Here is a 9,574-nt window from a genome sequence, read left to right as displayed (position 1 = left end):
GGGTGGCAGCTGTGCCCTGGGCACAGGGTGCTGCAGGATCCATGGGATGGGAGCAGGGCTGAGCTCGGGGTGGTGGGGTCAGCAGTTGTGGCTGCAGGGCTTGGCTGGGGACACACGTGGGTACCCTGCCTGTGGCCAAGAGACCTGGCTGTGCTGCGGTGGCCATGGCACTGGCACTGTGTGTGGCAGCTGACAGGTCTGAGCAGCTCCCTGCGCTCTGTGCTTCCTCACAGGGACCTGCCGTGCTCGCCCCGAGCTGCTGTCTCAGCCACACAAGACACTGACTCCCTCGGGCCCTGCTTCCCCTCTGCCACACTCTGTGCGCTGCTGCCCGGCCCGTGCGCTGGGAGGGCATCCAGTCCCAGCTCGCCCTTGTCTCCATGTCCCCCCGTCCCCTGCCTGGCTCTCTGGGCTGCCCAGGCAGGAGGCAATGACTGTGGTAGCTGGGTGTCCCCCTGTCCCCTCCTTTGCTCTCCCACCGTCTTGGCCACCACGGTGCACCCCATGGCCGTGACCTTTGGGCCTCTCCCCTGGCTGGTCAGTGCTGAGCTCCCTCCCCAGACGGGTCCCATCTCCTGCGTGGAGGGAGTGGAGCTGGGGAGGGGCTGGGCCTGGCGCTGGGGGTCCCTACCTCCTCCCCAAACCTTGCTGCTGGCTCAGCCAGCACCTCCCAGCTGTAGACCCGCAGCCTGGCCGAGGTGCCGCTGTGTTCTGTCACACCGGGCAGGGCTGTGGCATCCCTGCTGGCACGGATCCGTGCCTGTTTCCCATGGGAGTCTCCCCAGGGTGCCCGCCTGTGTGAGGGTGGCCACGAGAAGGGTCTGTGTGAGGGTGACGTGTGGGAAGGGGCTGTGGTGGCTGTTCCTTCCCCTTTTGGAGGCGGCAGTGGTGACAGTCAGCCTCGTGGCTGGCAGTCGGCGGGGATGGAGCACATCCGCCTGGATTTTTCCACAGCGACTGTCCTTACAGGGACTCTGTGTATAGATGGGGCCACTGGGCAGATGCAGGCTGGGCACGGCACACGGGTGCTCTTTGGGGTCCCTGGCAGCCAAAAGCCTTCTCCTGCCTGCGCTCAACATGCCCTCCTCTCCAGCAGTGTCAGCGGCTGCTCTGAGCATCCCTCGGCATGTGCTTGTGCTGAGGGACCGATGCTGAGGGACCCATCCCAAGGGAGCCATCCCAAGGGACCTGTGCATTGCCCCAACTCTCCAGCCAAGCCCCACGTCGGGTCAGAGCTGCCTGTGGGCTGAGCCTGTCCCTGTGGAGTTCCCCTGCCCAGCTCCGAAGCTGCTGGTGTTGCCAGACACGGGGGTTTCCCTACTTCCCCAGCCCTGCCCCTGCTCCCTGCAGAGTCTCCAGAGAGTCACCAGAAAATCCCCCGTGCTGGTGCCAGGAGGAAGCTGGCGAGCGGGGCCATGAGTCAGTGGGAGGGGCTGGGGGATAGAGCTGGGCCTGCAGCCCACTGCCGGGACCCCGGCTGCCCAGCTCAAGGATGCTCTGGGCTGTTGGCCATTGAACCTGCCAGGGCCAGGCAAGCGTGGGCTTGCGGTGCCGGGCTGCGTGGTGCCCGGGACCATCGCCCTTGGCTCCTCTTGCCCTCTCCACTGTGCCCCATCCCGGTCAGCCCCGCTCAGCCTATGGCTCTGCCCGCTGGGGTGCCGCAGGCGGGCGGTGCGGTGCAAGTGGTGCGGTGTGGGTGGTGCAGGTGGTGCAGGTGGTGCGTGTGGGGTGGTGTGGGGCGGGTGGTGTGGTGCAGGTGGTGCGGGAGGTGCGGGTGGTGCGGGAGGTGCGGTGCAGGTGGTGCAGGAGGTGCGGTGTGGGGTGGGTGGTGCGGTGCAGGTGGTGCGGGAGGTGCGGTGCAGGTGGTGCGGGTGGTGCGGTGCAGGTGGTGCGGGAGGTGCGGGTGGTGCGGGAGGTGCGGTGCAGGTGGTGCGGGTGGTGCGGTGTGGGGCGGGTGGTGCGGTGCAGGTGGTGCGGTGCGGGTGGGTGGTGCTTTGTGGGGTGGGTGGTGCAGGTGGTGCGGGAGGTGCGGTGCGGGAGGTGCTGTGGCAATGTGCCCAGGCTGTGGGAGCTGCGGCTCCTGCATGTGGTGGAAACAAGGGACAGGAATAGCATGGGAAAGGCCCAGGATTTTGCCACAGCACTGGGGAGGCCAGAGCCGGATCTGACCCCCCTGGCTGCCACCCGGAGCCCGTTCCAGATGTCCCTTTGCCTGGGCTGTCCCGGGGTGCAGCGCGTTCTCCCAGTGGTGCTTCTGCATCCTGCGGCTGAGGCCCTGGCAGCCTGGGGAGCAGAAGACATGGGGTGGTGCCTGTTCCCTGCACATCCCAGGAGCTGCCGGCTCCCAGCCAGGCAGGGAACACAGGGAGTCACTGCCTCCTGCCATGCACAGGGGTGAGGAGGGCAGGCTGGAACTGAGTGGGTGTCTCTGGCTGCATCCTGTGGGGAGGGGGCTGCACGTGGGCACTGTGGCCTGGACGTCTTCGTGACAGTGGGGCACGGGATGGCGGCTGCTTGTGGAGCAACTTCCTCTGGATGGGAACGGGGGCTGTTCTTGCAGGGCTGTGGTGGGGAGTGAGGCAATCCCACGATTTCTCAGCGCCGCTTCCTCCCGGCCAGGTCTGTCCGTGAGCTCCCCACGCCTGGCTGACCGGGGCCCTGGTGCCTGACGCTCGGCAGGTCCCCTGCATGCAGCTGGGCTGGGCTGGGAGTGGGGCCGCGGGAACCCAGCTGGGTGGGGAGGGGGTCCAGAGCAGAGCCCGTGCTCAGGGGGAGCCCCATCAGTGAGCCCCTGGACCCCATGTGAGCGATGCTTCCGCAAGGGTGAACCTTCCCTCAAGCATCAGAGCTCCTCTGCAAGGTGACAGGGGAGCACAGCCCGTCTCCTCTCACTGTCCCACAGCCTTGCTGGACTCCAGTGTAACTCAGCCGGAGTCGGGGTGCTGCAGAGCCAGGGGGTGCTGCAGGGGCACAGTGTGGGCTTAGCCAGAGCTGAGCAGGGGTCCCATCCCAGGACCTGTGTTTCAGGCAGTGGCACTGGGCTGCACTGGCCCTCCTGCCTCCCCCAGCTGACGCAGCACCTTCCTCTCCTCTCTGCCATCTGTTTTCCTCTCGCTCCATCCCTGTTTGCTTTCCTCTTCACTCCCGTTCCCACAAGCGTCGGCACTTTGGGAGAAGCAGGAAAACACCATCCCATGGTGAGGTTTGTGCTGTGCCAGGAGGGAAGCTGTGTCAGCAGCACCCTGTGGAGCAGCTGGCAGCGGGGACAGGACACCCCATGTCCTGTGGCCTAGCTGGAGTGTCCCTGGGCATGGAGCTGCTCCCAAACAAGTGCTGTCCCCCATCCCACAGGGCAGGCTGAGGCACTCGTGGGGTGACAACACACAAGGACCTCCTGTGCCAGGAATGTTCTGCCACACCAGGGTGAGGCAGCCATGGCAGGGGACACGGGGACAGATGCTGTGTCCCAGTGGGGGTCCAAGCTCTCATGTCTGTCTGCCATGCTGGTGGGCTGCAGGCACTGTGGCTCTGGGCAGGGGCTCTCTTGGTGCCCACCCAGATCCCTGCAGACCTTCCTCTGGCAGCATCATCCCTTGGCCAGCCCAGCTCAGCATGGCAACACAGCCATGGGGTCCAAAGTACCCAGACGGCTCTCCAGCCCCCACAACCCTCTGCTGTGCCCTGTGCCACCGCAGCCTTGGGGCCAGCATGGCAATGCCCCTCACTGCTGCAGGGCAGCCCCAGGGCTGTGCCGTGCCCGGCACAAGGGCTGGCTGCTCTCCCTCCCTCCCGCACATCCTCATGCCTTGTGTAGCCGCAGGACCGAGTGTTTAGTAAACAAGGTGATGAAACAGTTAAGGCAGAGAAAAGAGGAGCCTGAGTGTGCGTTTCGTCACCGTGGGAAGGGAGCGTGAGTCGACCGATGAGGGGTCTGAGGGTGACTCACTGCCCTCCCCAAGCCATAAATACGAGTGGGAGCCCGGCGGCACCCGGAGTGAGCATCAGGGACCCAGCACAGCCACAGTCCTCCTGCCAGTGCCGCACCATGGCACTCCTCCTGCTGGCCCCGCTCGCCGTGGGGCTGCTCGCCCTCTCCTGCTGCGCAGCCCCTCTCCAGAGCAAGCCGCAGGCGGTGGTCACCTTCCCGGGAGAGCTGGTCAGCACCCAGTCCGACCTGGAGCTGGCAGAGGTGAGGGGACCGTGGCCCCACATCGGCCTCCTGGCACCCAGGACCCCAAGGAGCTCCCGGGGCAGCAGTGTGGAGCTGTGAGCCGAGCTTGGGGCTGCCTGTCTCCCTGCACCCGAGGAGGTGCCAGGGCTGGGGTTGAGCGCCGGGGGTGTGTGTGGAACCCGGGGCCGCCTTACCCATCCCTTCTGGCTGCCTTTCCTCCCCAGAGCTACCTGCTGAGGTTCGGCTACACCACGGAGGTGGAGAAGTCAGGCAACAAGCACGTGTCCCTGGCCAAGGCGCTGCGCAAGATGCAGAAGCAGCTGGGCCTGAAGGAGACGGGGGAGCTGGATGCCAGCACGCTGGAGGCCATGCGAGCCCCCCGCTGCGGCGTCCCCGACGTGGGAACCTTCCTCACATTCGAGGGGGACCTCAAGTGGGACCACATGGACCTGACGTACCGGTGAGTCTCTGCCCCGGGCAATGGAGCCTCGTGCCCACAGGGTGATGGTGAGCCGGGGGGTGGAGGCGGGTGTGAGGGTCCAGGCAGGGCGTCAGGCTCAGCTGAGCCGCTGGCTGTGCCTTGGCACTGCCGGCACAGCCGGGTCTGGGTTGCAGCCAGGGCCAAGCCCGCACAGTGGCAGCAGCTGCTCCCCAGCGCCCCGGAGAGCATCTGAACCCTGGCCTGAGGGTGGTGGCCGGCTGCTCTGCGCTGTGGTGCCAGCGCTGCTGTCCCCTCCCAGGGCAGGGGCACCTCCCCAGAGCAGGGTCACTCCTGCAGCATGGGCCAGGGCCTTGCAGTGCTGACCCCCTCTCTCCCCCCGGCAGAGTGATGAACTACTCCCCTGACCTGGACCGTGCCGTGATCGATGATGCCTTCAAGCGGGCGTTCAAGGTGTGGAGTGACGTGACCCCCCTCACCTTCACCCAGATATACAGCGGCGAGGCAGACATCATGATCATGTTTGGCAGCCAAGGTGATGTCTGGCAGGCAGGGAGCCGGGAGCCGGCCCAGCCACAGGGAGAGGGCTGGTGACCCTCACCTCTCCCTGGGCTGTGTCCTCCTGTGCCTGGGTCCCTCTGCCCCTGCAAACACCAACAAGCATGTGTGTGTGCAGGGTTGCAGGAGGTGCACAGGGCTTGTGTGTGCTGGGGACACGGGGGTTCCTTTGGTGGAGCCAGTTCTGAGGGTACTTGTCCCCACAGAGCATGGGGATGGATACCCCTTTGATGGCAAGGATGGACTCTTGGCCCACGCCTTTCCCCCAGGCCAGGGGATCCAGGGTGATGCCCACTTTGACGATGATGAGTTCTGGACACTGGGAACCGGCTTAGGTAAGGGCAGGGCTCGACAGGTTGGGGGCAGGGGCAGCAGCTCCTGCCCCAGCCCCATCTCTGAGCTGCCCCTCTCTTGAGCAGTGGTGAAGACCCGCTACGGGAACGCCAACGGAGCCGAGTGCCACTTCCCCTTCACCTTTGAGGGCCGCTCCTACTCCCGGTGCATCACGGAGGGGCGCAGGGACGGGCTGCCCTGGTGTGCCACCACCGGCAGCTACGACCGCGACAAGAAATACGGCTTCTGCCCCAGTGAACGTGAGTAGCGGCGGCTGCAGCCCCCGCCCAGCCCCACGGTGCCCAGGGCCATCCTCACCCCTCCTCACCTTGCAGTGCTCTACACCAATGGCGGCAACAGTGATGGGGCCCCCTGCTTCTTCCCCTTCGTCTTCGAGGGCACCACCTACAACGCCTGCACCACAGACGGGCGTTCCGACGGCTACCGCTGGTGTGCCACCACTGCCAGCTTCGATGAGGACAAGAAATACGGCTTCTGCCCCAACCGAGGTGCGGGCGGGGAACGAGTGTGCACAGGGTGCCTGATCCCCAGCCATGGTGCACGGGGTGGGTGCCCAAGGGGCCCGGGGGCTGTCCTGGGGCCAAGGCCAGACCCTCTGATGTTGCCCTGCAGACACGGCGGTGATTGGTGGCAACTCCCAAGGCGACCCATGTGTCTTCCCCTTCACCTTCCTGGGGCAGTCCTACAGCTCCTGCACCAGCGAGGGCCGTCAGGATGGCAAGCTCTGGTGTGCCACCACCAGCAACTACGACACCGACAAGAAGTGGGGCTTCTGCCCAGACAGAGGTACGAGCCCCCCGCCCATGCCCTCCAGTCCCGTGCTGTGCTACCGTGATGGCGGTCCCCATGGGGTTGTGGTCCCTCGCTGGTGTGTCCCACCCTGCCAGGCACTGAGGCTGGTGCTTCCCCCCAGGTTACAGCATCTTCCTGGTGGCTGCCCATGAGTTTGGACATTCGCTGGGGCTGGACCACTCCAGTGTGCGTGAGGCACTGATGTACCCCATGTACAGCTACATCCAGGACTTCCAGCTGGACCCAGATGATGTTCAGGGCATCCAGTACCTCTACGGTGAGCAGCTGTGCCACAGCTGGGCATGCTGGGGGTCCTACAGCACTGGGCCAGCCCCCAGCCTCATGCCCTCCCCTATATTCACTCAGGTCGTGGCTCTGGCCCCAAGCCCACACCCCCTGTGCCTACTGAGGAGCCCCAGCCCATGCCCACAGAAGCTGGCAGCACCTCCACCACCGAGGAGGAGGAAGAGACACCAGAGCCCACAGATGGGTCCATTCCTGTGGACCCCAGCCAGGACATCTGCATGGAGAAGAACTTTGATGCCATCACAGAGATCAACGGGGAGCTGCATTTCTTCAAGAAGGGGTGAGCGGCAGAGCCTGGCACATCCTGCCCTGACATGGGGGTGGGGGGCAGGGGCTGTGCAGGGGCATGGGGGAACTGTGCCAGGCCAAGGTTACCCTGACAGCTCACCTTCCCCACCAGGAAATACTGGACCCACTCATCCTTCTGGAAGTCAGGCATCCAGGGTGCCTTCTCCATCGCAGACACCTGGCCTGGCCTCCCCCCTGTCATCGATGCCGCTTTCCAGGATGTCCTTACCAAGAGGGTCTTCTTCTTTGCTGGTGAGCTCTGCCCCTGCCCCCTCATGCCGCCAGCGTCACGAGGAGCCCGCTCGCTGCCCTGGTGTCCCAGGGGCTGTCTGATGCCTGTGCTCTGTCCCTGCAGGTCGGCAGTTCTGGGTGTTCTCTGGCAAGAACGTGCTGGGCCCCCGGGGCATCGAGAAGCTGGGCATTGGGAAGGAGGCCGGGCGCATCTCGGGGGCCCTGCAGCGTGGCCGTGGCAAAGTGCTGCTCTTCAGTGGGGAGAGCTACTGGAGGTGAGCGGGTCTGGACGGCCGTGGCAGCACCTGCCAGCTGCCCCCATGAGGGGCTGTGAGACAGGCAGCTCTCAGCAGCCCTCAGCACAGCTCTGCTTTCCCCACAGGCTGGACGTGAAGATCCAGAGGGTGGACAAAGGCTACCCCCGTGCCACTGATGATGTCTTCACTGGCGTCCCCCTCGACGCACGCAATGTCTTCCTCTACCAAGGTGAGTGTGGACCTGGTGGGTGGGGGGTCATGCTGTCACCCCTGGGCTGCCCCGAGCCTCCCGTGGGCGGCCCCTCTTCACCTCGCACGAGGGGCTGCGCTGTGGAAACCAGCCCTGTGGTGGGGCTGGCTGCGCCCCAGTGAGGTCTGTGTGCTGGGGCCAGTTACCAGCGTGCCTGCACTGCTTGGGCAGCCTCAGGGACAGGCCCTTGTTCCCACTGACCCTTTGTTCCCTCCACTTCCCTCCTCACACAGATAAGTACCACTTCTGCCAAGGCAGCTTCTACTGGAGAATGACACCACGCTACCAGGTGGACCGGGTGGGCTATGTCAAGTACGACATCCTGGAGTGCCCCCAGCACTGAGGTCCCAGCCAGCTGCCCAGCCTCGGCTGGCGTGCTGTTCCCTGCCCTCCGCTCCCAACCCCCAGGCTCCTGTCTTGAAGCCCGATCCCCTGGGGCACCGAGGGCCACACAGCCTGTTAGCTGTGGGGTAGCCCCTGACAAAGCGGGGACTTTGCCACCTCCCTGGCAGGACAGAGCAGGGAGTCCTGGGGGTCGCCCCTCGGCAGCTGCCTGGCCCAGGGAGCCGCAGCTGGGGAGCAGGACTCTCTCCACAGCCAGCCCCGCGCTGCCCCTGCCAGTGCCGGCTCTGCCATGCAGAGGCGTTTGCCTGGTGCAAACCGCACACGGATTCCTAACGACTTTGTCTTTTCCTGAGCCAGCTGTGCCGGGCCGGGCCGGGCTCTGCCGGGAGCTGGCGCCCAGGCTCTTGGCCAGGGCAGGGATGCGGGGCTCTGCCTTGCCCCTGCCTGCTGCCCGCTCTGCCAACCTCCATCTGCCTGTTTTTAATAAAGACAGTTCTTTGGACACAGCCTCCCAGTGCTCCATCAGCCTCCTGGAGTCCGGGTGCAGCCACCCCCCGAGGTGCCAGGCCGGGGGCTCCGCACTCGCACAGGGTGTGGGGCGGCAGCATCAGTGGGAAAGGGTGTGCTGGTGGGCGGGGCGGGGGGCTGCATCCAAGCTCCCTGCTTGGCGGGGGGGACGCTCTGCTGAGGGTTCTGGGATCCCTAAGGGACACTGAATACCACAGGGAGGGACACAGCGTGTGGCCGGGCCGCCCTGCCCCTCCCGCGCCGCCTGTCCCGGGGCCGGGGCCGTGGGCTGCCCGGGGCTGCGGCAGGGAGGGGCGGCCGCAACTTCGGGGCTGTAATTAGCTGTAATTGGCGACCGTGTCTCCGCGCAGGGCGGGGGCATAGCGCGGTGGAGCGCGGCTCCGTCCCGACTCGACCTGTCCTGACCCGACCCGTTCCGACCCGTCCTGTCCCGACCCGACCCGTCCAGACCCATTTCTACCCGTTCCGACCCGACCCAGCCGGTCCCAGCCCGACCCGACCCGTCCCGTCCCGTCCCGGTCCGGTTCCCCGTGCCGCGGTGCGGCGTCAGGCCGGTCGAGGCAGAGCGACCCGCGGTCCGTCCCGTCGAGCGGAGCCGAGGCCAGTTTTGCCAAGCCGAACCGAGCCGGGCCAGCCCAGCCAGCCGCGCCAGCCGGGCCGGACCGGGCCGAGCCGAGCCGTGCCGAGCCGAGCCGTGCCGTGCCGTGCCGTGCCGTGCCGTGCCGTGCCGAGCCGGACCGGGCCGGGCCGGGCCGGGCCAGCCCAGCCAACCGTGCCCACCGAGCCGGGCCGGGCTGGGCGGGGCCGGGCCGAACCGAGCCGGGCCGAGTCGAGCCGGGTCGGGTCGGGCCGGGCCGGGCCGGGCCGGGCCGGGTCAGCCAGCCAGCCGTGCCCATCGAGACGGGCCGGGCCGGGCCGAGCCGGGCCGGGCCGGACTGGGCTGGGCCGGGCCAGCCAGCCGTGCCCACGAATACGGGTCGGGCCGGGGCGAGCCGAGCCGGGCCGGGCCGGGCCAGCCAGCCGTGCCCACCGAGCCGAGAGAGGACGAGCCGTGC

At 66.8% G+C, this 9,574-nt stretch overlaps 1 protein-coding gene across 1 annotated transcript; it reads left to right on the top strand.

The window, feature by feature from the left end:
- Positions 1–4,045: 4,045 nt before the first annotated feature.
- On the top strand, positions 4,046–8,487 carry MMP9 (matrix metallopeptidase 9; the record flags this gene model as incomplete). The annotated part of the gene is made up of 13 exons (XM_084271632.1): positions 4,046–4,189; positions 4,396–4,631; positions 4,997–5,145; positions 5,375–5,503; positions 5,588–5,761; positions 5,837–6,010; positions 6,135–6,308; positions 6,436–6,591; positions 6,681–6,900; positions 7,021–7,160; positions 7,264–7,414; positions 7,522–7,625; positions 7,880–8,487. The coding sequence occupies 13 exons, from the start codon at positions 4,046–4,048 to the stop codon at positions 7,987–7,989; spliced, it is 2,061 nt and encodes a 686-aa protein (XP_084127758.1). The 3' UTR covers positions 7,990–8,487.
- Between the last annotated feature and the right edge of the window lie 1,087 nt (positions 8,488–9,574).

The sequence above is a fragment of the Gallinula chloropus genome, assembly GCF_964237585.1.
Source record: "Gallinula chloropus genome assembly, chromosome: 16".
Classification (NCBI taxonomy): Eukaryota; Metazoa; Chordata; class Aves; order Gruiformes; family Rallidae; genus Gallinula; species Gallinula chloropus.
This window is presented reverse-complemented; position numbering and strand designations above follow the sequence as displayed.